The sequence below is a fragment of the Heliangelus exortis genome, chromosome W, assembly GCF_036169615.1.
Source record: "Heliangelus exortis chromosome W, bHelExo1.hap1, whole genome shotgun sequence".
In the NCBI taxonomy this organism is placed as follows: domain Eukaryota; kingdom Metazoa; phylum Chordata; class Aves; order Apodiformes; family Trochilidae; genus Heliangelus; species Heliangelus exortis.
In genome coordinates, this window is record NC_092453.1 from 9,485,293 (window position 1) to 9,510,864 (window position 25,572).

The following is a 25,572-nucleotide window of genomic DNA, read 5'->3' on the forward strand; positions in this document are numbered from 1 at the left end:
TACTGAAGGGAACTTGTATTCCTATTCAAGGGAACAAAGTGGTGTATTTGGAAGGAAATACTGTAGCACGGAAAAATCAGACATCACATTTTAGTGAAACAGTAGCTGTGATCTGACTTGGTGAAGAATATTCTTTAGTGACTTGTTGACTTTGAACACATAAGGAGATTTTATAGGAATCATAATGTTTTTGAAAAATGCTTTTATGGGATGGTGTTACGATCCGAGTTATTATTTATATTTTGTTTGCGAGGAAAATTCAGCCACTACTCATAGACGACGCGTGAATTTACGAAAATAACCAGGCTTTATGATTTTAACAAGTTAAAAGGATTTATTTAGGATTTATACAATTAGTTACTTTGGAGAGAAGAGTCATGAAGAAGAGAAAAGAAGGAGAAAGTAATCAAGATGTTATCACCGTCCGCCGGCCCTGGCATCTGGCTGTAGTCGGGTGCGTAGGGTCTGTTGCTCCTGCCGCTTCTCTGTCCCGTAGCTGAAGCCGAAGTGCCGAGAGAGGGGGGGGGGGGAATAAGAGCTGCCCCTTCTCCTTTTTCTCTTGGAGTTTTATACAGCAGAAGGGGTTCTGTCTTTTCATAAATCACTGGCACACAGACTTGCTAGAAATAGCACAGATTCTGCCATCTCAAGAACTTCTCTTTTAATTATTATTATCTTTCAGTCCTTGGTACCCTGTTCAATTTATTACCTTTGTCTGGACCATGTACCAGGAGGCGACTGGATAAGCAGTCTTATCTTTAGGAGCTTGTCAAGCATGATATAAACCAGAAGCTGGTTAAGTTTGGGGAAAAAATCTGTTAATTGAGGATGTTTGGTATATCTTAAAAAGAGCAGAAAAAATACTGATTCGAGAGACATATTTTGTATTTTCAAAGTGTTTACATCATTTCACCCCGTGGCTCTTGAGTCAGTATTATTTTTTCTTTATATGTATATATATATATATGTATATCCCATTTGGTGTGGTTATCTTGTGTCATGTGGCTCTTTTTGGAATCTGTGCTTTTTAGCAGGCTGATTCCATCTCCGAGGTTTCCGTTAAGGAGCAACCGGGAATCACACCCTGCCGGACAACAGTTCTTCCCACTGCACGTCTTACCTGGCTCAAAAGCCAGTATATTTTTAACGTGTATTTGTGGGGGGTGGTTGTCTGTTGTACCACACATTTGCCACATCATATATACCTCACCATATCACTTCACCTCACAATATCACGTTACCTCACCCCGTGGGTTTTGAGGCCATGGGAGTGTGTTGCTGAGATGAATACATACATATACATACACAAAAGAAAAAAAAAATGCATTTTGTGTTGCACCAGCATTGGGAAGTTTTGCAACCAATCATGTAGACATGTCACTTACACAAAAAGCTTAATAGGTAGCAGTGAACATATATGAAAACATGCAAAGGAGCAATTCCACATGAATAAAGTATGTGCTTGTACATGGCAATTTTGTCCATTTACAATATGTATAGAATCAAAGGAGAATACTGAGTGTTACAGAGTCTTAAGAATTAAATTAAAAGAAGAAAAGAAAAAAAAAAATTGATTACATATCAAAACTTGGTAATAACAATAGCAATATTGAAAAAACTATAAGAATTATAATGACAATAATAATAGAAGAAGATACAATGGAAAAATTACTAAGACATAACATAGGTCTATTACATACACATTAAGGAAGGTAAAATGTTTTAAGCACTTTTCCTCAAGTCGGGGTCATGACCTTTGGGCACTTGGTATCAGTGTCTGAGTCAGTCTTGTCAGGAGATAAATTTTGGTGAACACGTCTCACCCGAACTGCATTCAGCCAAGAGGAACAGATGCTAATTACACATGGCAAGAAGAAAAGAATTAAGCCAAATACAATCAGTACATAAATCCAGTCTCCTATATTATTTATGAAGGAGAAGAAAGATGTCCATCTGGGATTTTCCCAGATTTGGACTGGAGTTTTTGCTATGGTAATTAATTCTTTGGCAAGGTTTTTCACCACTTTACCATTATCATCTCTTTTGAGACAGCAATTGGTGAGATTCAATTTTGCACACGCTCCACCTTCAGAAGCTAACAGATAATCCAAAGCCAGCCTATGTTGGTATACAGTGTCTTGTAACTGTGTAACTTCATCTGCTAACAAGGACAGAGCTTGGCTGGTATCATTAGCTACCAATTCTACAACGGCTTGGAGCCTAATAATTCTGTTTAGGTTATAAATTGGATCCCGTGCTCCATTAATAATTTCATAAGGATTCCATGTTGCAGGGTCATAATACTTAATTATTCTTTCAGGTGTCCATTCGGTTCCTCTCCACTTTTGTGAACCAGATTTAGCCACATCAAAATTCACGAAGGACCTCTTTGCTCTGGCCAGTTTTAGGTGCGGTGTGATTTCATTAGGCAATACTTTAAAATAAGGCCTGATTACCCCCACATAGCATGTTCCTGCCCATTTCTGCGGAAGCTTACGATAGACTTTATGTCCACAAATGAAATGGTGACCTTTGATTGCAAATAAGTTTCCTCGAAGGAAACGAGTATCATAATAGTATGTCTCATTCCGGCGAGTGGGGGGGGCTACTGCATGGAAAAGAATTGAATCAGCTCTTTTACACAGCCATACTCCCTCCTTGGTTTTACATTGGTGTCATGAATTCTGAGGTCTGTCAGAATTATCCACAGAAGACCAATATTGCTTAAAAATAGCTGGACGTCCCGAGCGGTCCTGCCAAGCCAAACCATAATACATTTGCTTAAGTCGTGGACTGTTACTTGTGCCACAAACCTCAGTCTTATGTTTAGCCAAAGGGCGTTTCGAGCAGTCTATGGTACTGCAATTTCTATCAGTACAATGCCATCCCAAAGTCAGGGTGTATTTGCATTTTGAGGAACCTAGAATTTTTCCAGTCCCTGTTTTAATATCCCGATCAGTCAGCTGTCGTCTGAGGCAAAATTCCCCCTCTGGGACGTGATGAAGGTCCCAGGCAGGTGAGTCTTTTTCCCAGACAACAGGATTCTTACTCATACGTGCTTTAGAATAGGGATGCAACATCCATTTAGGGTGGACAGGGTGTGCCATCCACGGCCATTGTGTGAATCCCTGATGTGAACCACAGACCCAACAATTTTGTAAAGCCAGGACTGTACTTATATTCTGTCCCAAATTGAGGAAAGAATTTTTATCCCAGGGTTCGTGAATCAATGTATTCCTTGGCATACCAATCAAATCAGGTTTTGCATACCCAACCAGACATGTTACAAGCAGCAGCAACTTCGGAACAACTAGAAACAAAATCATGGTCTTACACATCACTGCGTACCAGCCAAAAAGGTGGCTAATCTTCCGGCAGCACGTAGTTATTCTTCGGTACCCAGTGTCAGAGTAGCCAATTCTGAGACTGAGCCGGGGGTTTCCAGTTCCCAGAAATGCTGAAGCTGGTAAGCACGTCTTCCTTTCGCAATACACAAACCTAATCGCACAAAGGACCAAAGAGATACATTGGTTAACAGAATACAAAGTAACCATTTACTGCACACAGACTATCCAATTTGTGCTTATTTTGTGTTGTTTATCATTCATGTCTGTTGCCACCCACGTGTTTGAATTCAGAGGATTTTGCAAAATGAGCTTAATTCTACCTATGTTAGGTAAATTCACACAAACAGCTTGGCCTGGCTGCAAGGTTCCTCTGAAGTTCCTGGAAGGCTGCTTCTCAGTGTTGTTATCTTGATTAGGCGATTCGGGAAAGAATGCTGTGAGTCTGGAACAACCATTAACGCCCCATCGATTGTTTATTGTGGTAATAGCGTAATTAAGCCTCTCATCCCATCTGCTTTCCTGTGGCCTAAGGAGCTTTTTTATTAACCCATTCATGCGTTCTACAATTCCATTTGCCTGTGGGTGATATGGAATATGAAATGTCCAGTTAATATTTTCACTCTTTGCCCATTGCTGGACCAAGTGGGAAGTGAAGTGAGTCCCATTATCAGATTGTATACTGTTAGGTTTAGGCAAAATTCCAAAGACCTTTTTCAGGAAAGAAACAGTATTTTCCCCATTTGCTTTTGCATAAGCTTCGGCACAAGTTAACCCAGATATAACTTCTACCATTACAATAACATACTGTTTGTTTCCTGACTTTCGGAAGGGTCCTATATAGTCTACTTGCCAAGTAGACCATAATGTTTTACCATCTCGGAGGTGTAAGTTATCAGCTGTCAGAGGGTGTTCCCCCAACCGAATTTTACACAAATCACAAGCAGAAATAATTGTTTTACATTGCTCACGCGACACAGACCATCCACGTGATTGTGCTTCTTTATACAAATCAAAGATACCAGAATGACCCCTTTTGCAATGAAGCCATTCCAACAATTTTCCCCATTCTTGAACTTCACCTTGGTTAAGAGCATCTCTGATTTCAATTACACTAATTCTTGCCAATTCATCAACTTGGTTATTATATTTGCTTGCTTCATCTTTCAAATCGGATTGGTGAGAAGGTACCCAGCCTACATGAAAATTGGGATTTTGTTTAGCGATTTGCAGAATTTCCTTCCATTTCTCTGTATGCCATACAGGTATGCTATTAATTTCCCAGTTATTAATTTCCCAAAAAGTTACCCATTCAACACAGCCTTTAAATACAGCAAAAGAATCTGTATAGATATATACAGGTTCTGTAGTGGCTTTTTCTTTCACAAATACATTCAAAACAGCATCCAGTTCGCCTACTTGTGCACTGCCTTCATCTTGATTAATTATTTGTTCTCCCGTGGAGGGTTTAATTGCAGCAGATTTAAAAAACCATGTTTTCCCCTGTCTTCTGGAAGAAGCATCGGTGAACCAGGCATTATGCATACTGCTTTCAAATTCTGGGGCTTCCTTAATGGGGCTAAGAGTTTTCATTAGTAAATCCTTTTCATTTGTGGACTCAAGGGGTTCCTGAATTTTTAACTGCTTTTCTGGCCCTTCTACAATTTGAAACAGCTCAGCAAAATATTCAATTTGACTGTACCATTTCCTGATCGTTCCTTTCTGAGAAATCCCATCAGGGGGTGGTTGACCAGATAATACCTGGGTAAGCACTTTAAAGGGTCCTTGCAGTATAACCTTTTGTTTTTTAATTATTTTACTTATCTCCTTAAGGGCAGTACTCACTGTGAGAAGGCCTTTTTCCAAAATAGTATATCTCTTTTCTGAATCTTTTAATGACTGTGAATAAAAAGAGATGGGCCTGGTGGTTCCGGATGGACCTTTTTGCCAGAAATGATAAGATAATGCACTGTTGGAAAAACCCCATTCAATTATTATCGGATCATCAGGGTGGAGCAGTCCTAGGGTCTGAAAGGTTTGTGCCTCTAGGAGTAGAAGTTTTAAAGCTTCCTCATGGTTGTGATTCCACTCCCATAGGCGATGCTTTTTCAGCAGGTCGTATAGAGGCCTGGCAATGATTGACAAGTCTGGTATGTGCTTTCGCCAATATTGCAAAGTCCCTATAATTTCCTGCAATTCCTTTTTATTTGTGGGTGCTTTTATTTCCCCTAAGTGAGAAAGTGTATCAGTAAGAATGGTCCATGTTCCAGCTTTCCAGTTGATCCCTAGAAATTTGGTTTCCTGGGACGGAGGTTGTCTTTTTTCCTCAGGTATTTCAATTTGTAAGCTTGTTAAGTGCCCAATTATGGCATCATAAACTGTTCTCACAGCTTGCTCAGTTTTACCACCTATCAGTACATCATCAATGTATTGGTAAATCTTCACATCTGGGTTATTTTTTATTTCTGTGATATTTTCCAGCTCCTGTGCAAGAGCATGGTGAGCCAGCGTGGGAGAATGTTTATAGCCCTGAGGCAGCCTAGTGAAGGTATACTGTAAGCCATCCCAAGTAAAAGCAAAGTATTTTTGATCGTCAGGGTCAATTGGAATCTGGAAAAACATATCTTTCACATCCAGAGATGCAAGCATTGGCTGAGCTGCTTCCTGGATTTCTAGCACCAGATCTGCTATATTTGGGACAGCTGCAGTTAATTTTTCAGTATTAGCATTCAATTTTCTATAATCTACAGTCATTCTCCACTTGCCATTTGGTTTTCTTATGGGCCAAATCGGTGAATTGTAAGGTGAATGGCAAGGCACAATTATACCTCTCTGTTTCAGGTCAGAAATTACTTCTCTGATACCTTCTTTTGCTGCTAAGGGAATAGGATACTGTTTAACATTTGTAATTTTGCTTTGGGGGAGGCGAGGAGCAGTTTTTAGCAGTCTAACATTAAGTGTGGGAGTACCAAAATTCCAATAGCATCCATTTTCATCTCTCCAGGACCTGCCAATCAATACATCCATTCCTAAGAAATTGTAAGGAATGTTATCTACAATCATCTGGGTTCGAATTAATTCCTCGGCTCCAGGTAGCTTTAAGGAAACTTTAGCAGTCTTTTGTAACACAGGCTTTCCCAAAGCACCACTCACAAATATTGGTTTCAGAGAAGAATTAATGCCACATTTTTTGGCCACATCAGATTTTAGTGTGGAAATTTGAGCTCCTGTGTCAATCACAAATGTTACAGGATAACATTTTGGTCCTAGTGCACAAGTAAGTTCTAAATCACCTTTTTTATTTAAGGTTAATCTTAGCACATTTTGCCAGTCTTTTGGAGGGCTGGATTTTTTGGAATTTGATTGAGCATTATTTTCAGACCAATCATTTTGATTTGTAGGGATGGTTTCCCAAGGTTTATTTAGGGGGTCAGTAGAATTTACTGAACTGGGGTCAGGACCTGTCTCCTCTCTCTGCCGTCTTTTTGCTTTCTTTTTAGTAGCAGAGAGAGGACTTTTTAGTTTCCCGAATTTTGGGAAGTTCCAGGCCTTTCCCCCGAATTTGACCTGGTGGGCCACTCTTCTACCAAGGCTTTTAGATGGCCATAGGTAAAATTGTGACTTAAGAGTGAAGGAGGGATGCCTTTTCTCTTAGCTTCCTCTTTGAGCTTTGCAAAAGGTCCCAGTTCACCCGGTGGTGAACTATTTCTGTCTCGGGGGGGCCTATTTTGACGGGGGTTAGTATTATTGTTAGCATTGTTATTGTTATTATTGTTATTATTTCTATTGTTATTATTTCTCCGTCGGCCTCCTCTATTTACAACTGTCCATTCACCCCGTGATTCCTCCTGCTGGTAAGGGGGAGTTTGGGGGGTCCTGGCAGTGGCAGCAGCATAAGTCATTTTTTGGTTATTATTATAATTTGCAGAAGTTTGGAAAACTTTTACAGAAGTAGTGTTAGCTTCCGGAGCCATATATTTTCGTCCAAATTCTGTCAATTCTGTGAGCAGATCAGACCAGGTATAGTTTGTGCTTCGTGATGTTTCGATTCTAGTCTTAATCTGTAGGGCTTTACTCTGCAATTGTGCAGGTAAGCCTCGGATTAAGATATCCATTCTTTCAGGTTTTATTTTCAGCATAAGAGGGTCCTCTTGTTTCATCACCAAAGCATGTTCATATATCATTTGAATTATGCAGGCTTTGTGAATATTATCCCATAACTGGGAGAGGCCTCCAGGCAGCACATGGGGTTCTCCCCTGGCTATGGGGTCAGTGAAACCCACGTTATAAGCTGCTCTTTGCGTCAGGGACCAGGGGGCTCGGTTATTACCCGTAATTAACATTATTCCCGGACCCCAAATGCCGGAAGCTTCTTTTTCGGATAGCAAGATATTATCTCCACCCGAAGCTGAAACTCTCACTACATAATCTATATCAGTTTCCAAGGGCAATCTGCTAAATTGTCTTTTCAATTGGGTCAGCTCCAGAGGAGAGTATGGAAACTCTTTGTGAGTAACTTGTTCAAATTCTGTTTCCATGTCACGTGTATGTTCTACTTTTATCACAGGGCGCAGGCGTTTGTGAGTTATAGGCATGCTTTCATCTTCTGAGCTATCAGAAGAATCACGGCAAGAGGACGAAGCGGCTGAGGCACTTTCGCTCCTAATGGCGATCTGATTTACTTTCCCCTCTAATTTGTTAAATCTCTTGGTTCCAGTTTCTATAAAACTGTTGACCAAGTGGCGCAGTTGAGCTACTTCTCCCTCCGAGGAGTCAGGAGAGGTACTTCTCTGGATATTGGTAGGTTTTGGCTGGGGTTTTGTTTTTAAAATGGAGAGCCGCTTTTTCCCCCTTTTGGGTGCAAAACGCACCGCTTTTTTACGGGATCTTTCAGGAGAGACATACTCCCCATCGTCTGTTGTATATTCAGAGGTCGATGGAGCGCCATCTAGCATCGGTTTAGGGTTAGTACAGATTTCAGAATTTGATTTCCCTGGCCGCTCCTCAGATTTTACGCCACTTTCACTATTTTCTAATTTTTTGCGTAAATCTTCATTCTCCTGCCAAATTATAGTAGCCAAGGTGAGAAAGGCACGCGCATAGAAATAATCTACACCCATTTTTTTCAACTTTTTCTTAATGTCTTTCTCCAGAGCAGATTTGTTTTCCAAACTGGTTATCGTTTAAGCAATGGAAGTAAAATTTCTACTCTTATAATCTTTATAAAGAGCATCATAGAGAATTTTCTTTGGGGTATAGTTACGGGTTTTGAGGAACTCCTTGAATGGGCTAATCAAAGCGATTTCACAAATCTCATTTTCGTCAAAGGAGGTCAAACCACTAGGGCTAGCAGAACACATCATGGACTCCATTTAAATTGTTTTAAATTTTCTTAAAGGTTAGTTTTGCAATTCAGGAGTCAGTCTAGGAGCAGGCTCTGATATTTTCCTCAATTTGATCCTGTCCGTGACGCCAATTAAATGTTACGATCCGAGTTATTATTTATATTTTGTTTGCGAAGAAAATTCAGCCACTACTCATAGACGATGCGTGAATTTACGAAAATAACCAGGCTTTATGATTTTAACAAGTTAAAAGGATTTATTTAGGATTTATACAATTAGTTACTTTGGAGAGAAGAGTCATGAAGAAGAGAAAAGAAGGAGAAAGTAATCAAGATGTTATCACCGTCCGCCGGCCCTGGCGTCTGGCTGTAGTCGGGTGCGTAGGGTCTGTTGCTCCTGCCGCTTCTCTGTCCCGTAGCTGAAGCCGAAGTGCCGAGAGAGGGGGGGGGAATAAGAGCTGCCCCTTCTCCTTTTTCTCTTGGAGTTTTATACAGCAGAAGGGGTTCTGTCTTTTCATAAATCACTGGCACACAGACTTGCTAGAAATAGCACAGATTCTGCCATCTCAAGAACTTCTCTTTTAATTATTATTATCTTTCAGTCCTTGGTACCCTGTTCAATTTATTACCTTTGTCTGGACCATGTACCAGGAGGCGACTGGATAAGCAGTCTTATCTTTAGGAGCTTGTCAAGCATGATATAAACCAGAAGCTGGTTAAGTTTGGGGAAAAAATCTGTTAATTGAGGATGTTTGGTATATCTTAAAAAGAGCAGAAAAAATACTGATTCGAGAGACATATTTTGTATTTTCAAAGTGTTTACATCAGATGGGCTGTGCATACGCATGGAATTGACAAAATGAAAGTGGACAAAATGGTGTCAAAATGTTTAAATCTTCATCTGTACAAACTTCAAATAAATCTATGAATTTACATGCAACATAGTAATATTTTATAAATAAATTAAAGCATGTTTAAATATATTTATTTTAATAAATACTTATAATGCAAGAATTACTTGTAATTCATTATAAACTTATGTGCAAAATCATTTTGGCCAGAGTTACAGAGCACTGATTTTCAATGATGCCTTTAACAGTAATATAATTAGTCAAAATGAATTATTTACTACATGTATTTTCCATATAGGTGTGCACCTCACATGCTTTTGACATTACACAAGTAAACATTAATTAACTATTTGCATGCTAATATATTCACCTGATGGGTCTGAGATGTTCTTCCCTTGCATACTGAGAGCAAGGATAGGGTCTGTGCATAATGGCAGACTAATTATCTGTGAAAAACAAAGCCCTATATTTCCTCAGAGAATAACCAAGCTGTAAGCAATATTTGCTGATATTACTGAAGAAAAAAAATCTTTTTTTACAATATATTTCATAACGTAGTAGATTAAAAAAGCATTTACTCTAAATATGTTTATATTAAAATGGTGACTAATCCTATAAATAATTTAGAATTACATGCTGTTGCTTTTTATTTTAAAAGTGTCCTCTTGAAGTGGGAGGGTAGAGGTTGTTTTCCAACAATATATCTATATTACAAAATCTGACAAATATTTTCTGAATATAAAGTTTTGATGATTTGAGCATTTGGATTCTCATTTGAACATTTAGTCATAGGATTTTTGCATAATTCTATTTTCCCTGAATATTTTTTTTTAAAAGACATTTTAATTTTAAAAAAATTTTTAAAAAAGAGAGAGAAAGAAGAGATTTGATGGCTCTGATAATTTTCATTTTGTCTGTGCAGTTCAACAATCAGCAAGCTTTGGGAGGCAGAACTGGCCACATTCAAGGGTAATAATGCTAAGCTCACAGCAGTCCTGCTGGAATCCACTGCCAATGTAAAACAATGCAAGCAACAGCTTGCTGCATATCAGGAGGAAGCAGAACGCCTTCCTAAGCGGGTAAGTCGAGACAAATGGCCAGGATCCTTGATGTGGAAGAACTGGTGACTGTATTCACTCATTTTGAACTAAAATAAGCTCATTGTTAGGTTACCCTTTGAGACATAAATTAATGATGACTTTAAAGCACACAGGGTTCCTCAGCTGAGAAATTCTTTCTTTTGTAGCAGTTGCAGATTTTGTTGCAGGAAGATTTATCTAACTTCTGATACTTAGGACGTCTTCCAGCTTTCATTCTTCACTTGCTGCCAGATGCATCACATCTGTATCAGGACCTTCTCCATAGCATTACAGTTTAGTCCCTCTTACATTTATGCCCATAGAAACTTGACTGTTGTGGAATGTTAGAGAGGTTTGGAGAATGTTGGAGAATATTCCTGAATATTCTCGAAGAGATAGGGGGTGCGACCCCTTTACTATGCCCAACCCCATGTTTGGGGGGCCAATTAGATCGGCCCATACTCCGGTGCTACCTGCACCAGGGATTCGCTGTGCTACAGGTAAACACACCGGGAGTCCAATAAAAGGTTATGTTGGTCACGGAAGCACTATATAAGCGAAAGTTGCTGCGCAATAAACCAGAAGTTCGTTTATCAACCATATTGGTTGCACGCATTTTCTTTGCCGCTCCCGCACTTGACATCAGTTCTGTAAGTTAAAGGAACCCTATAATAGTTTCCACATATAAAAAAGACCAATAGCTTCCTTTCATCATTGCACCTGAAGAAAATGGAACATAAAATCAAACTCACTATATATAAGTAGAGATCTGCCTCTGCTTTCATACAGGAGGCAGGGTCCTGTTCCCTTCACTGTAAATTTTGTTTGCAGAGGTCATTTGGCAAGCCAGAAATTAGAGCATAATGAGGACAGAAATGCCAGTGTTTGAGAAAGGAATAAAGTGTATGCAAGGTTGAAGGCTGCATTATGAAAACAAGTATATAATATTTTTATTTATCTTCTTTTTTCACATGTAACTCTATCTACATTGTATAATTTATTCATCTTCATTCACACTAATTTTTCATCATGGTTAAGGACATATGTGGAGGGCTGCCTCGATAGCTTGAGAGACCTGAGAGCAAGCATAAAAGCAGGGTCCCACGATACAAAGCAAGGCCATCCAGAGATAGCAGCAAGGCAAGGCCTTCTGCCAGAAAAATAAAGCTGAGGCAGGGCTCATCGCCAGAAATGCTAGCAAGGAATTTGGAGGACACCTGCTCTGAACAAAGGAATTATGTATTCTATCAACTCTTGGCTTTTCCCAGGATGTTCTATTGTGGGAAAGTGCTGTAAGCAGCATCTGTAGCTAGCAAGACCATGGTCTTTGTTTATTATATCTTGCTTTTAAAGCAATCCACCTTATCATGATACCATGTTTCCTCTGCACTATAAAAGAGCACTGCTGATGAATAAAGTCAGACATATTTCCACCGAGTATGTCTCGCCCAGCCTCAAATTTTTTTCTCCTCTCTAATTTTTTCCTCTCTGCATTCACAAGAGACATTTTGTACAAAGTGAAGATAAGATTAGCATATGTATGGAGGGAAGATGTCTTCAATGGAGCTGTATTAGTTTTTTTAATATCAGCAAACATAGAAAAATATCAAGGAGATTAACTTAGTTAAGAAAGAAAATAAAAACAAACGAAAGCTCTATATGCTTTCAGGAATATGCTGACAGAAGGGAAAGGTCAAGTAGCAAATATGTCAATTTGTTTTTATATGCTGTACTCTCTGAAAATTAAATAAGGTATGGCAATTGCAGTTAGCCATTTCCTGCAAATTGTGAAGAGTCCTTTCAGATCTGTGCTGAATCTGTCCAACTGGAGGCTAGTAGACCCAGAAACAAAGATCATATTGATCTGAGGAGAAATTCAGCAGGCTGCATCTAGCCTGGAGGTCTGGAAGAACAGCAAGAATTCACTTGAGCTTGAGAAACATGGGGAAATGGCAGGTTGTTGGGGCTTTCCTATACCTAGACAGACTTACAGATGATCTTGAAGTCCCAGCCAAATAGTTGATAGGTAAGAATGACGATTTCCATTGGACCGTAACTGCATTTGCCATAACTGACTGGACAAAATGCATGAAATTTAATTAAACTGGTGCTTTTTGCCAAGTGTTTTCATTTGAAGACATTGGCAGTTGCTGACAAAATTGTTTTGCTTCAGAAATTTTCCAGTCAGGAACAAGTTTGTCATGTGTGTTTGTATATAAAGATTTATCTCATTTAGACTTCTCCTCTGGAAGGGTGGAAGTTCTAACCCATGCTCCAGGTTTGTGAATACATACTACTACTAATAATAATAATCGTTGATAAAATTATTTCAGGTGGATTTGATCATCAGATTCAATTTTTACAGCGAAGAACTCATTGCTAAAATATGGACATACTGAGGTAGCATTATTCATACTAAAATTTGTTAACAGCTTTTGTTGCAAAGTTGAGACAATACAGTAGATGAATTATTTGCCTGACCTGTCATGGGGAGACCAAATCAGACAAGACAGGCAAGTCACTGTGGTAGAGCATCCCTTTTTCTTGATGTTACTCTCACTCTTGGTAAAATCTAATTTAAAATCTGTTACTGGAAAATACAATTAATGAATATAGGAATTTTTAGCATGCCACTTTGCTTGTACCTGATACTACAGTTAACAGAAGTAGTAATCAAGTCTTTTTAGATACATTCATTAATAGCTGATTATTTTTTTGTAACCTTTGCCCAGAAAATTTCCTGCCATTATTTTGTATTGCTGAGGGAATGCAAAATCTTATGACACAGGATCATCTACACTATGCTCTTTAGATCACCTTTCACGTTACTTTATTAAATGTTTCTGTACTCTGCGATTTGGGGCTTGTTGATCTTGTGTAGAATATAGGAACACTCTGTGCCTATGGCTCTCTGGGCAAGCCTGTAAATTATGACAGGATAGTTCATCAAGACCACTTCCCTTTATTGGAATTGCTTTTAGAAAAATATAGACTTGGATAACTCTAGGCAAAAGTATGCAGTTTATGTAAAAAAAAAAAAAAATCTCACTGTTATTTATGCAGTGTGATACAAGAACTGTTCTAACCTGTATACTAGAGATTGATCTTTCAAATTGAAATAGTGACCTACTCAAAAAGAAACTGCAAGATAGAAAATGTGCTGTTGAAATCACTGTTGGTTATGGTATGTGTGGTAGCAAGCAGTGTTAAATCACTGCATTTTGCTATTTTTATATTAGGTTTATCTGTTAAGGCTTAGCATAACTACATAACCACAATAAATAAAAAAAAATGTTCCTCAAATTGGAACCTGTCTCACCTGAGATTATGTAGAAGTTGCATATCAAGTCTGAGAGGGTCATCTTTTTTTCTTGCAGTTCATGCAGAGACAAAAGCATGAAGAATAAGTGTCCCAGTCTAAGAAAACTGACAAAGGTGTTGAGTTGAATTTCTTCATGTAAGTGCTTATCTTTCCCCATAGCATAATCATCAAGATAGTCCTAGAAATATAGTTTTAATGAAAGGAACCCTCACAGAATCACCAAATAATTTAGCATAGAGGGGAATTTTGGAGGTTATCTGGTCCAATTCCCACTTTGAAGTTAGGGCCAACTTTGAAGTTAGATCAAACGACAAGGTTGGATCGGGTTACTCAGGGCTGTGAGTCAAGGTGTCAGGTGTCAAAAAATGGATAACCCACAGCCTCTCTGGGCAACCTGTTACAAAGTTTGACCACCCTTCTTGTCAAATTATTTTTCCTAGTATCTAATTGGAATTTGCCATGCTGCAAATCGCATATGTTGCCAGTTCATAATAATAATGGTTTCTGATCAAAAAAATCTATGTTGAGAAAACTTGAATGGAAATGATCCAAGAAAAATTTATTTCAAGGAGAAACAAAAGGTTGGAAAATAATTTGAATACTCAATTGTAATGCAATTGCTGTTTTATTTTGAAATATTGGCTGTCACAGCATATTGCTCACTGGAGAACAAGAATATGGGTAGATATTTATGTGTTGGAGGGATACAGTCACTTACAAGATCATAATCTTTTATAAAATAGACAGCTTTCAAAATGAAGAATGGTACTGAAAACACTAGCTGCTCTATATTAATTCAATATTATGTAGTTTATAAATAATGTAATTGTGGCATTCATCCCTTATGTTCTTTAGGTTTATACACAAGTTTTGGTGCCTGCAATCTACAGCAAACTCATATCCTGTGCCAAGTGTGGTGTATGTGGGGAAGTAATGCATACTGATTAGTAAACTTTATATTATTATTTCCATCTTTAGTGTCCTCTATACAGAAATACCTTTTTAATAGCCTTATATATATAGTTTCCTCTTTATATATAAAAAATATTTTTTATTGCTAATACTGCTTTATTAGTTGAATTCTTATGGTATTCTTTTTCCACAGTTTGAACTTTGTCATGCTTTATTTTAAAATATCAATATATTTTACATTATGTCTCACCCTTCTATTTTCCATTTTCTTCATAAACTGAATATTTCAGCTTCTGCAGGATTTCTTGAAAACGTTGATGTAAACACTCTGAAAATACAAAATATGTCTCTCGAATCAGTATTTTTTCTGCTCTTTTTAAGATATACCAAACACCCTCAATTAACAGATTTTTTCCCCAAACTTAATTAGCTTCTGTTTTATATCATGCTTGACAAGCTCCTAGAGATAAGACTGCTTATCCAGTCACCTCCTGGTACATGGTCCAGACAAAAGGTAATAAATTGAACAGGGTGCCAAGGACTGAAAGATAGTAATAATTAAAAGAGAAGTTCTTGAGATGACAGAATCTGTGTTATTTTTAGCAAGTCTGTGTGCCAGTGATTTTTGGAAAGACAGAACCTCTTCTGCTGTATAAAACTCCAAGAGAAAAAGGAGAAGCGCAGCTCTTCTTCCCCCCCCCTCTCTCGGCACTTCGGCTTCAGCTACGGGACAGAGAAGCGGCAGGAGCAACAGACCCTACGCACCCGACTACAGCCAGACGCCAGGGCCGGCGGACGGTGATAACATCTTGATTACTTTCTCCTTCTTTTCTCTTCTTAATGACTCTTTTCTCCAGAGTAACTAATTGTATAAATCCTAAATAAATCCTTTTACCTTGTTAAAATCATAAAGCCTGGTTATTTTCGTAAATTCACGCGTCGTCTATGAGTAGTGGCTGAATTTTCCTCGCAAACAAAATATAAATAATAACTCGGATCGTAACAAACGTATCTTTTTAAATTGTTTTAAATTATTTAAACCAAACTTTTATTTATTCTATACTTGTTTTCAAATTTGACTAAAATAGTTTTTCTGGGTATCTGTCCTGGTTTGGGCCAGGATAGAGGTGATTTTCTGTCTTGTACTTTTGCTTTTAGCTAAGTCTCTTGTAAGTAGTTGCACTTGCTGAAATTAACAGCAAGTTTCTCAGACAGTGTGTGTTTCTAGGACTGATAACACTTGATGTTTATAGTTACTGCTAGAGACTGGTATGCAGAGCCAAGGACACTGCTCAGCTCTGAGGAAAACATAAAGAGGTCCCACCTGCATCCCTCCTTTGGGGAGGAACGGACAAGATAGATGCCAGAATTGACCAAACAGAGTATTCCATCCCATATACGTCATCCTCAGTATAAATTTGAGGGATCACGAGGGCCAAGCCAGATTTCCTGCTTCCAGCTTCTGGCTGCCTGCCCTTCCTGCCTTCCCTGCTTCTTTTCCTTCACCCCGGCATCCTGGAAGGATCCCGTCCGTTTGCCTGCCTGTGCTCCTGATCCGTGCCAGCCCATATCTGTGTGTTCCTGCCTCCGGTTCCCAACTGCTGCCGACTCCAGGAGTCCAGCCTGGACTTTCCCAGGGCTGCCCTGCAGCCTCGGTGGTGACGTGAGAGCTACTGGGGGAAAGGGGGGAGGAATGTGGTATCCATTTTCTTGTATATTTGTATATATTTATTAATTTTTCCTATTTATCATTACTGTTTCATTAAAGTTGTGTAGTTTAGTTTCCAACCCATAAGTCTCTCTCCCTTATTCTCTCTCCTTTCTTTATCAGGGAGGAGAGAGAGATTAATAGAGAGCGTCTGTTACTTGGTTTAATTGCCGGGCCAGTGTTAAACCGTGACAGTATCACATTGTTTATATGTTAAAATACAGAAACAAAGATAAAATGTGTCTCTCTTTGATTTTTAATTGCATTTTTAAAAATGAATTTCATTTATTATTTGTAATTTCTGATAAATATAAGATTTCCTTATTTCTCAGTTCAGTTTTTTATATTAACCTACATTTATTTGCTTTCTTTGAGGCCTTTATTTTCCTTCTCCCATTTATTCTCAGACCATAGCTGAGTGCACAGTCAGTGTGGCTGAATGCAATTTTCTCAATAAATTAAAATTTTGTATTCTCTTCTGATACATTGTGATCATAAATCAGAAATACTGTATTTTTGTCTGACATGATACTTTTCAAAAGTTTATTAAATAAGTTTACAGATTTTACCCTTCTAAAATACAAATAGGTAATAGTAATGGGAAGATGTGATGTCCAGTCAAGAGCTTAATTTAAAAGTCTCAACCTTCTCTATTCTAATCTGCTCAGAAGCAATTTAACAAGGGTTTCCCTTAAATAGAGTTGAGGAGCACTCCAACACACCTTGCATAGCTTTTTAAAGTCTAAACAGGTTCATGAATTTAGAACAGTTCAGTAACAGAAAGAAATAACCTGAAGTGAGATACTTCATACAAATAGAATAGCACTGGTATGAACATTAATCCCAATATAATAGAAAATAAAGGATTGTATGGTGATACAAATCATAGGAATTAACCCAAATTTTGATCTTTTCATGTAAAAAACAGAAATTATACTTTTTTTTTCTTGCATGCTTACTGCTAAAGTAAATCATTCTATGACACTGGACAATAACACAGAGTAATAACACCAGTGCATAATAAAAAAGGTGAAGTCCTTGAAGGACATTGATCATCAGAAAAAGACACCTGAGATAACCTGAGATAATACCTGAGTATTCCTGAAAGAGAGGTAAACTCTTGAATTATATCTTGTTATTTCACCAAAATTCCCTAGAAAATAAGTTAAATTATCTTATGTTCCAGTTTTTTCATTCGATGAATTAAATAAGTATGAAGACATCTTATGCAGTCATCAAAAACACTTGACAGATAATGGACCCTAATTTCATTCCTGCTAAAAGAAATTTTAAAGTGTATATTTAAAACTACATGAACATACTGAACAAACAAACAAAAAAAAGGTCATTTTACTAGACTACTTCTGTGCTACTTAAAGAAAACAAAGACCTATAAAAGCAGATATTAAAGGCCACAAGAATTACAGGATGTCATATAAGCTATGTGCTCAAAATATCCTAAAAAATTCTATAGAAAATCTTTGCAAACCCCTTAGCAGTCATGCTAATGCTCCATGTTTCCATCAGATGCATTAATAACTGAATAACCAAAACTCAGTTTTGAATGTGCAGATGTGTGATAAAGTTGCTTGCAGAATAAGCCCCCGTATTGTGGGCTTACTCGATGTGAAGTCAGTGCTTATTGAAAAATTTCTTAGCACCACTGTGGGACCTCTGTGAATAACTGCTTTTATATGACCAAGGATTTTCTAATGTATTTTCTAAAGGTGGAAATATGAAACAAGGTGACAGAAAGTGTGGTAACAAGAAATTTATGAATGCAGTTTTGATCCAAAAATTTATTGGCAATGTACCTTTTTAATGGGATTGAAACTTGGCTCTCCAGAGATGAGCCTAAGGGTCGAAACCCGAAGTTAAGAGTAAAATCAGCAGCCTAGGTGAACCAATGCACACAGTATGGGAAATGAACGGGGAGATGGAAGCCATCGTGCAGCAGGAAAGCTCTGATGTAGTTGCCATCACAGAAACATGGTGAGATGACTCGCATGACTGGAGTGCTGCCATGGATAGCTACAAGCTCTTCAGAAGGGACCGACAAGGTAGGAGAGGTGGAGGGGTGGATCTATATGTTAGAGAGTCTCTTGACTCTGTAGAACTCAAGGTCAGGAACAATAAGGTTGAGTGTCGGTGGATCAAAATCAGGGGAAAGGCCAATGAGGCTGATATCCTTGTGGGAGTCTGTTACAGATGGGAGAGTGATGAATAATTCTACAAGCAGCTGGCAGATGTCTCAAAATCACCAGCCCTTGTTCTCGTGGATGACTTTAACCTGCCGGATGTCTGCTGGGAACTCCACACAGCAGAGAAGAGGCAGTCTAGGAGATTCCTAGAGTATATAGAGGATAATTTCCTGCTCCAGCTGGTAAACAAGCCCACCAGGGATGGGGCCCAGCTAGACCTTCTGTTGAAAGACAGAGAAGGGCTGGCAGGAGATGTACTGGTTGGAGGCCTTCTGGGGCACAATGACCATGAAATAATAGAGTTTTCAATACTCAGGGATGCAAGGAGGGCCATCAATAAAACCTCTACGCTGGACTTCCAGAGGGCAGATTTTGCCCTTTTCAGAAGGCTGATTCAGAGTGTACCCTGGGAAACAGCCCTTGAAATCAAAGGGGTCCAGGAGGGATAGGCATACTTGAAGAAGCAAGTCTTGGATGCACAGTAGTAGGCTGTCCCAAGTATGCGGAAAGGCAAGCGGGTACGGTTGACCAGGGATGGCTGAACAGGGAGATTTTGGAGGAAATTCGGGTAAAAAAGAGAGCTTACAAGCTATGTAAAAAAGTGCTCGCTACTCCAGAAGAGTTTAGGAATATAGTCAGGTCATGTAGAAAGAAAATTAGAGATGAAGGCACAATTTGAACTTAGTCTTGCCACTTCTGTTAAGGATAACAAAAAGTTGTTCTACAGATACATCAAAAGCAAAAGGAAGGGCAAGGGAAACCTCCATTCTTTTTTGGACATGGGGGGAAACATAGTTACCAAAGATGAGGAAAAGGCTGAGGTATTTAACACCTTCTTTACCTCAGTTTTCAACAGTAAGACAGGTCCTGAGCTTGCATGGGAACTTGTAGACAGAAATAAGCAGCTGAATAGTGCCCCTGTAATCCAGGAGGGCACAGTTAGCAACCTGCTGAGCCACTTGGATCCTCACAAGTCTATGGGACCAGATGGAATCCACCCCATGGTGATAAGGGAGCTGGTGGAAGAGCTCGCCAAGCTTCTTTCCATCATCTACCAACAGTCCTGGCTCACTGGGGAGGTCCCGGATGATTGGAAGTTGGAGAATGTCACACCAATCCACAGAAAGGGACGAAAGGAGGACCCAGGAAACTACAGGCCTGTCAGCCTGACCTCAGTGCCTGGCAGGGTTATGGAGCAGATCATCCTGGGGGCAATCACACAGCACCTACAGGATGGACAGGGGATCAGAGCCAGCCAGCATGGGTTTAGGAAGGGCATTTCCTGTCTGACCAACCTGATCTCCTTTTATCATCATGTGACCCACCTGGTGGATGAGGGGAAGGCTGTAGATGTAGTCTACCTGGACTTCAGCAAAGCCTTTGACACCATCTCCCATGGCATTTTCCTGAAAAAGATGGCAGCACATGGCTTAAACAGGGGCACTCTGTGCTGCATTAGGAACTGGCTGGAGGGCTGGGCCCAGAGAGTGGTGGTGAACGGTGCTGCATCCAATTGGCAGCCAGTCACTAGTGGTGTCCCCCAGGGATTAGTTCTGGGCCCAGTTCTGTTTCATATCTTCATTGATGATTTTGATCAGGGGAGTGAGTCCACCATTAGTAAAATTGCAGATGACACTAAGTTGGGGGGGAGTGTCAATCAGCTGGAAGGCAGAGGGGCTCTGCAGAGGGACCTAGACAGACTGGAAAGTTGGGCCGATTCCAATGGGATGAGGTTCAACAAGTCCAAGTGATGGGTCCTGCACTTTGGCCACAACAACCCCATGGGAGCTCCAGGCTGGGCACAGAGTGGCTGGAAAGCACCCAGGCAGAAAAGGACCTGGGAGTCTGGATTGACAGGAAGCTGAACATGAGCCAGCAGTGTGCTCAGGTGGCCAAGAAGGCCGATGGCATCCTGGCCTGTATCAGGAACAGTGTGGTCAACAGGTCTTGAGCACGAGTACTATGAGGGACAGCTGAGGGAGCTGGGGTTGTTTAGTCTGGAGAAGAGGAGGCTCAAGGGAGACCTCATCACTCTCTACAACTACCTGAAAGGAGGTTGTAGCCAGGGGAGGGTTAGTTTCTTATCCCAGGCAGCTATCAGTAGGACAAGAGGGCATGGACTTAAGCTCTGTCAGGGGAGGTTTGCATTAGATATTAGGAAGAAATTCTTTACAAAGAGGGTAATCAGGCATTGGAATGGGCTGCCCAGGGAGGTGGTGGATTCTCCATCCCTGGAGATTTTTAAGAAGAGACTGGATGTGGCACTCAGTGCCATGGTCTAGTAACCATGGCAGTAGTGGCTCAACTGTAGGACTTGATGATCTCAGAGGTCCTTTCCGAACCGGATGATTCTATGATTCTATGAATGTGATGCCTCTCTCTTGTCATCCGTCCTTTAAGATGGAGTTCCTCTTACCCCCATTGAACAATTCAAGATTATATTAATATTTTATTTGACTGATTAAAGAAAAAAAGATATTCAAGTTTAACTTTCTTCTTAAGATACTGTAATCAGCATGTTATTAGACAGTAGCTTGGTATCATTTGTTTAATAAAGAAAATAGATGAGCATTTTGCAGGGTAAAATATGGTTAGTTTGGCAATTTAATAAAAACAGTATAATTACCAGTTTGCTTGATTTTTCTATGCATATAATTGAAACACGTGTGTGCAGATGGACCAATACTGAGTGCACAAAAAATGGACAGCTAAATCCATATTTTTACACATGCAGTCTTTCCTCTCTAATTGCAACCAAATTCTTGTTGCACTAGAAACTCCTAAAAAGGAAAAAAAAAAAAAGGGGGACAGTTCTTGCCCTAGTGATGTCATAATGTTAAATATTGACCAAATGTTCACAAGAGATTTTCTGAGAAGTATTAGGGTTTTCTACAACACAGTAAGATATAGAAAGGCTAATTGTTTTAACTCTGATAGTCAAGGTTTTAGAAGACATGGAAATATACTGACTTTGATTTTTATTTTTTAAATTATAGTCTTGCTTTAAAGAAGAGTGTATGTTTTGGAGTACGCTGTAATTTGTATGTATGAGGTCTGTTATCCTTCTTACAGTAGAACTAGTTTCTAATAAAAAGAAATCCAAAGTAATATTTTAAAAATCCTTGACAAGATAAAGCAATGTGGTCTCGGACCATCTTCTTTTCATGGAATTAAGGGATACCAATGACAAAATATGAGATTTATTTCAGGGGATCTGTATTTTTCTCTCAGATGTACATTTTTGCTCCCCCAATATCCTATCAGAAGTTCCGTATTCATTTTGAAACTGCACAATTTATCAGTTTTGATATTACAGCATCAGAGCACTTCCAACAACAGGATTTCCGTGATCAAGCACATCCTCTCAGCTCCCTTTTTATGTGTGATTCCTAATATAAATAAACCACATCTAGCCTTTACCAAGCTTCAACCTATAAAAAAACCTACAGTTTACTAAAAAGACAGCCCCTTTTCAGACAGAGCTGGTGAAACCGGGTATGATAGCTTTGTTTTCAGAATCAAAATGTGATTTTTGCTTTTTTTAATGTTTGGTGAACTGCAGGCAAGTCATAGAATCATAGGACCATAGAATGGTTAGGCTTAGGAAGGGCCTTAAAGATGGGCAGGGACACATTCCATTAGACCAGGTTTCTCAGTGCCCCATTCAGCTTGGCCTTGCATCCACAAACTCCCATGGCAACCTCTTCCAGTGTCTCAGTACCCTCACACTAAAGAGTTTCTTCCTAATGTCTAACCTAAATCTACCTTCTCCCAGCTTGAAACCATCCCCCCCTCATCCTATCACTATATGACCTTGTAAAATGTCCCTCTCTAGCTTTCCTGTAGGCCCCCTTCGGATACTGGAAGACTACTATATCATCTCCTCAGACCCTTATCTTCTCCAGACTGAATAACTCCAACTATCACAGCTTGTATTTGTAGGGGAGGTGCTCTAGACTTCTGATCATCTTCATGGCCCTCCTTTGGGCTCATTTGAAGAGCTCTACATCCTGTGTTGGGGGCTCCAGAACTGGACACAATACTCCAAGTGGGGTCTCACCAGAGCAGAGTAGGGGGAGAATCACCTCCTCTTCTTTTGATGTAGCCCAAAATACAGTTGGCTTTCTGGGCTTCAAGTGTACATTGCCAGCTCATGTTGAGCTTCTCATCAACCAACAGTCCCAAGTCCTTCTCAAGGCTGTTCTCAATCCATTCTCCACCTTACCTGCATTTGTGCTTGGGACTGCCCTGACCCATATGCAGGACCTTGCACTTGGTCTTGTTGAACATCATGAGGTTAGCATGGGCCCACCCCTCAATCCTGTCAAGTTATCTCTGGATGGTGTCCCTTCCCTCCAGCATGTCAACCACACCACACAGCTTGGTGTCGTATGCAAACTTGCTGAGGGTGCAGTCAATCCCACTGTCCATATCACTGACAAAGATGTTAAACAGCACCAGTCACAATGTCAACCCCTGAGGAATGCTATTCATCACTGATCTCCATTTGGACATCAAGCTGTTGACTGCAACTCTTTGAGTGAGACTATCCAGCGAATTCAGCATAGAGAAAAGGAGACTCTGAGGTGACCTTATAGCAACCTTCCAATATCTGAAGGGGGCCTACAGGAAAGCTGGGGTAGGGCTTTTTAAATGGGTGTGTAGTGAGAGGACAAGGGGAAATGGTTTCAAACTTGAAGAGAGGAGATTTAGGTTAGACATTAGGAAGAAATTATTTAATTTGAGGATGGTGAGACACTGGAACAGGTTGCCTAAGGAAGTTGTGGCTGCTCCCTCCCTGGAAGTGTTCAAGGCCAGGTTGGATGGGACCTTGAGCAACCTTGTCTAGTGGAAGGTGTCCCTGCCCATGCAGGGGGGTTGGAACTAGATGATCTTTAAGGTTCCTTCCAACCCTAACTATTCATGATTCCATGATTCTAATTCCTTATCCACCAAGTGGTCCATCTATCGAATCCATATCTTTCCAGTTTAGGGACCAAGACATGATGTGAGACAGGGTCAAATGTTTTGCACAAGTCCAGATAGATGACGGCAATTTCTTTTCCCTTACTCACCAACTCTGTAAACCTATCATAGAAGGCCACTGAATTTGTCAGGCACAATTTGCCCATAGTGAAGCCATGTTGACTGTCACCAATCACCTCCTTATTTTCCATGTGCCTTAGCATAGTTTCCAGGAGGATCTACTCCATGATCTTGTTGGGCACAGAGGTAAGACTGATGTGCCTGTAGTTCACCAGGTCGTCTTTTTTTTCTCTTTTTAAAAATGAAGGCTAAGTTTTCCATTTTCCAGTCAGTGAGAACTTCACGAGAATGCCACAACTTTTCAAATATAATGGATAGTGTTTAGCAACTTCATCCGCCGGTTCCCTCGTGACTTGAAGATGGATCTCATCAGATCCCATGAACCTGTGTACTTTCAGGTTCATCAGATGTTCTCAAACCTGATCTACCCCTACCATAGGTGGTTCTTCATGCTCCCAGTCCCTGCCTTTGCCTTCTGTCACTTGGGCAGTGTGGCTTGAGCTCTTTCCAGTGAATACTGAGGCAAAAAAGATGTCACCAACACATATGTTAAACAGCTCTGGTCCCATTACTGACCCCTGTGGAACACCACTCATCACTGAAGTTCTTTCTTTTTCTTTTTGCCTTGATTTGTTTTTAGAGCAGATTTGCATTTAGCAACCTATGACTATTCCATTGGGGTTTTTTTAGAAATTAACTTTCACTGTGGGGTGATACAAAAGTGTCATATGCAAGATTATAATTTGGAAAATAAATAAAAACAACCAAACAAACTTCTGTCACAATGGGAAAGGAAAAAAAAATTAATTTTCATTGAAGGGTCCCTCATCCCCATCTTCAGCATCTAATTGCATTAAAAAACTAAGAAATGCTTTAAGATCCTTTTATCTGCAAGTTATGAAAAACACAGAAATTTGCCACAATATTTTTATGTAGCCAAAGTTATGTGGAATAAAATAGATCCTGTAAATCCAAAACTCTATTGGAGAATGGGGAAATCCTTGGTGTTAAAGGATGATATATCTATACTGTGTTTGCTGTTGCATGTATTTCATGAGTTGGCAAGATATCTGGAAATAATATTTGCTAATTAGATTGCAAGGAAAGGGATGTCACCTAAAGTTAGTATTAGCATTATCAATTGCAAATAATAATGCATGGCTGAAGCTTAAAGCATCAATTTTGATATAGTTATTGTATTTTCAAATATTCCTACTGCATCTTCATTACTTTCTTCACAAAAGTCAATCAGATGATGGATTATTTCTCTTTCATCTCTGTAGGAATGAATAACTGTAAAAAACATTTTGATATTTCCATGACTTGAGGCATCACTCCTGACAGAAAAATGTGTCCTTTTCAGCAAAATCTTTAATTGTTTTCTCAGTTGAAAAAAAGTACTATATTGTTGGTAATGCACAAAACTCCCCCTGCTCCCAGGTTATAATTTTATCTATGGGTAAATCTTGGAAAACAAGAATAATTAATTTACTGCTTGGCATCCTCCTCTATTTATAGGCTGTTGACCCTATATCAAAATGTTCAGACAACTCTTGAATGGCTTCTGCTGTAAAAGTCCTAAGAACTGCCAGAACAAGTTTCCTTGTTGTCTTACTTCATCTGACCTATTTTGCGCTGAAGTATGCAGTTAAGTATAATGATAACTGTATACTAGAATAGTTAGCTCATAAAACAGTCACTAAAAAGCCCTTTCAGCTTTTTTTTTTCCCTAGGTACAATCTGGATGATAAAGTCAAAATAAAGC

At 39.4% G+C, this 25,572-nt stretch overlaps 1 protein-coding gene and 1 long non-coding RNA gene across 2 annotated transcripts in view; both read left to right on the plus strand.

Moving 5' to 3' along the window:
* The window catches only part of LOC139789130 (uncharacterized), a 331,076-nt gene that overhangs the window by 242,930 nt on the left and 62,574 nt on the right, over nt 1-25,572 (plus strand). The gene's annotated exons all lie outside the window — the stretch shown is intronic.
* LOC139789154 (homer protein homolog 1-like) overlaps nt 3,000-25,572 on the plus strand; it is a 43,895-nt gene continuing 21,322 nt past the window's right edge. Inside the window, exons 1-2 of the mRNA XM_071729678.1 lie at nt 3,000-3,016; nt 10,462-10,618. Of these exons, the coding sequence (XP_071585779.1) occupies nt 3,000-3,016; nt 10,462-10,618 (174 nt within the window). The remainder of the gene's footprint in view (nt 3,017-10,461; nt 10,619-25,572) is intronic.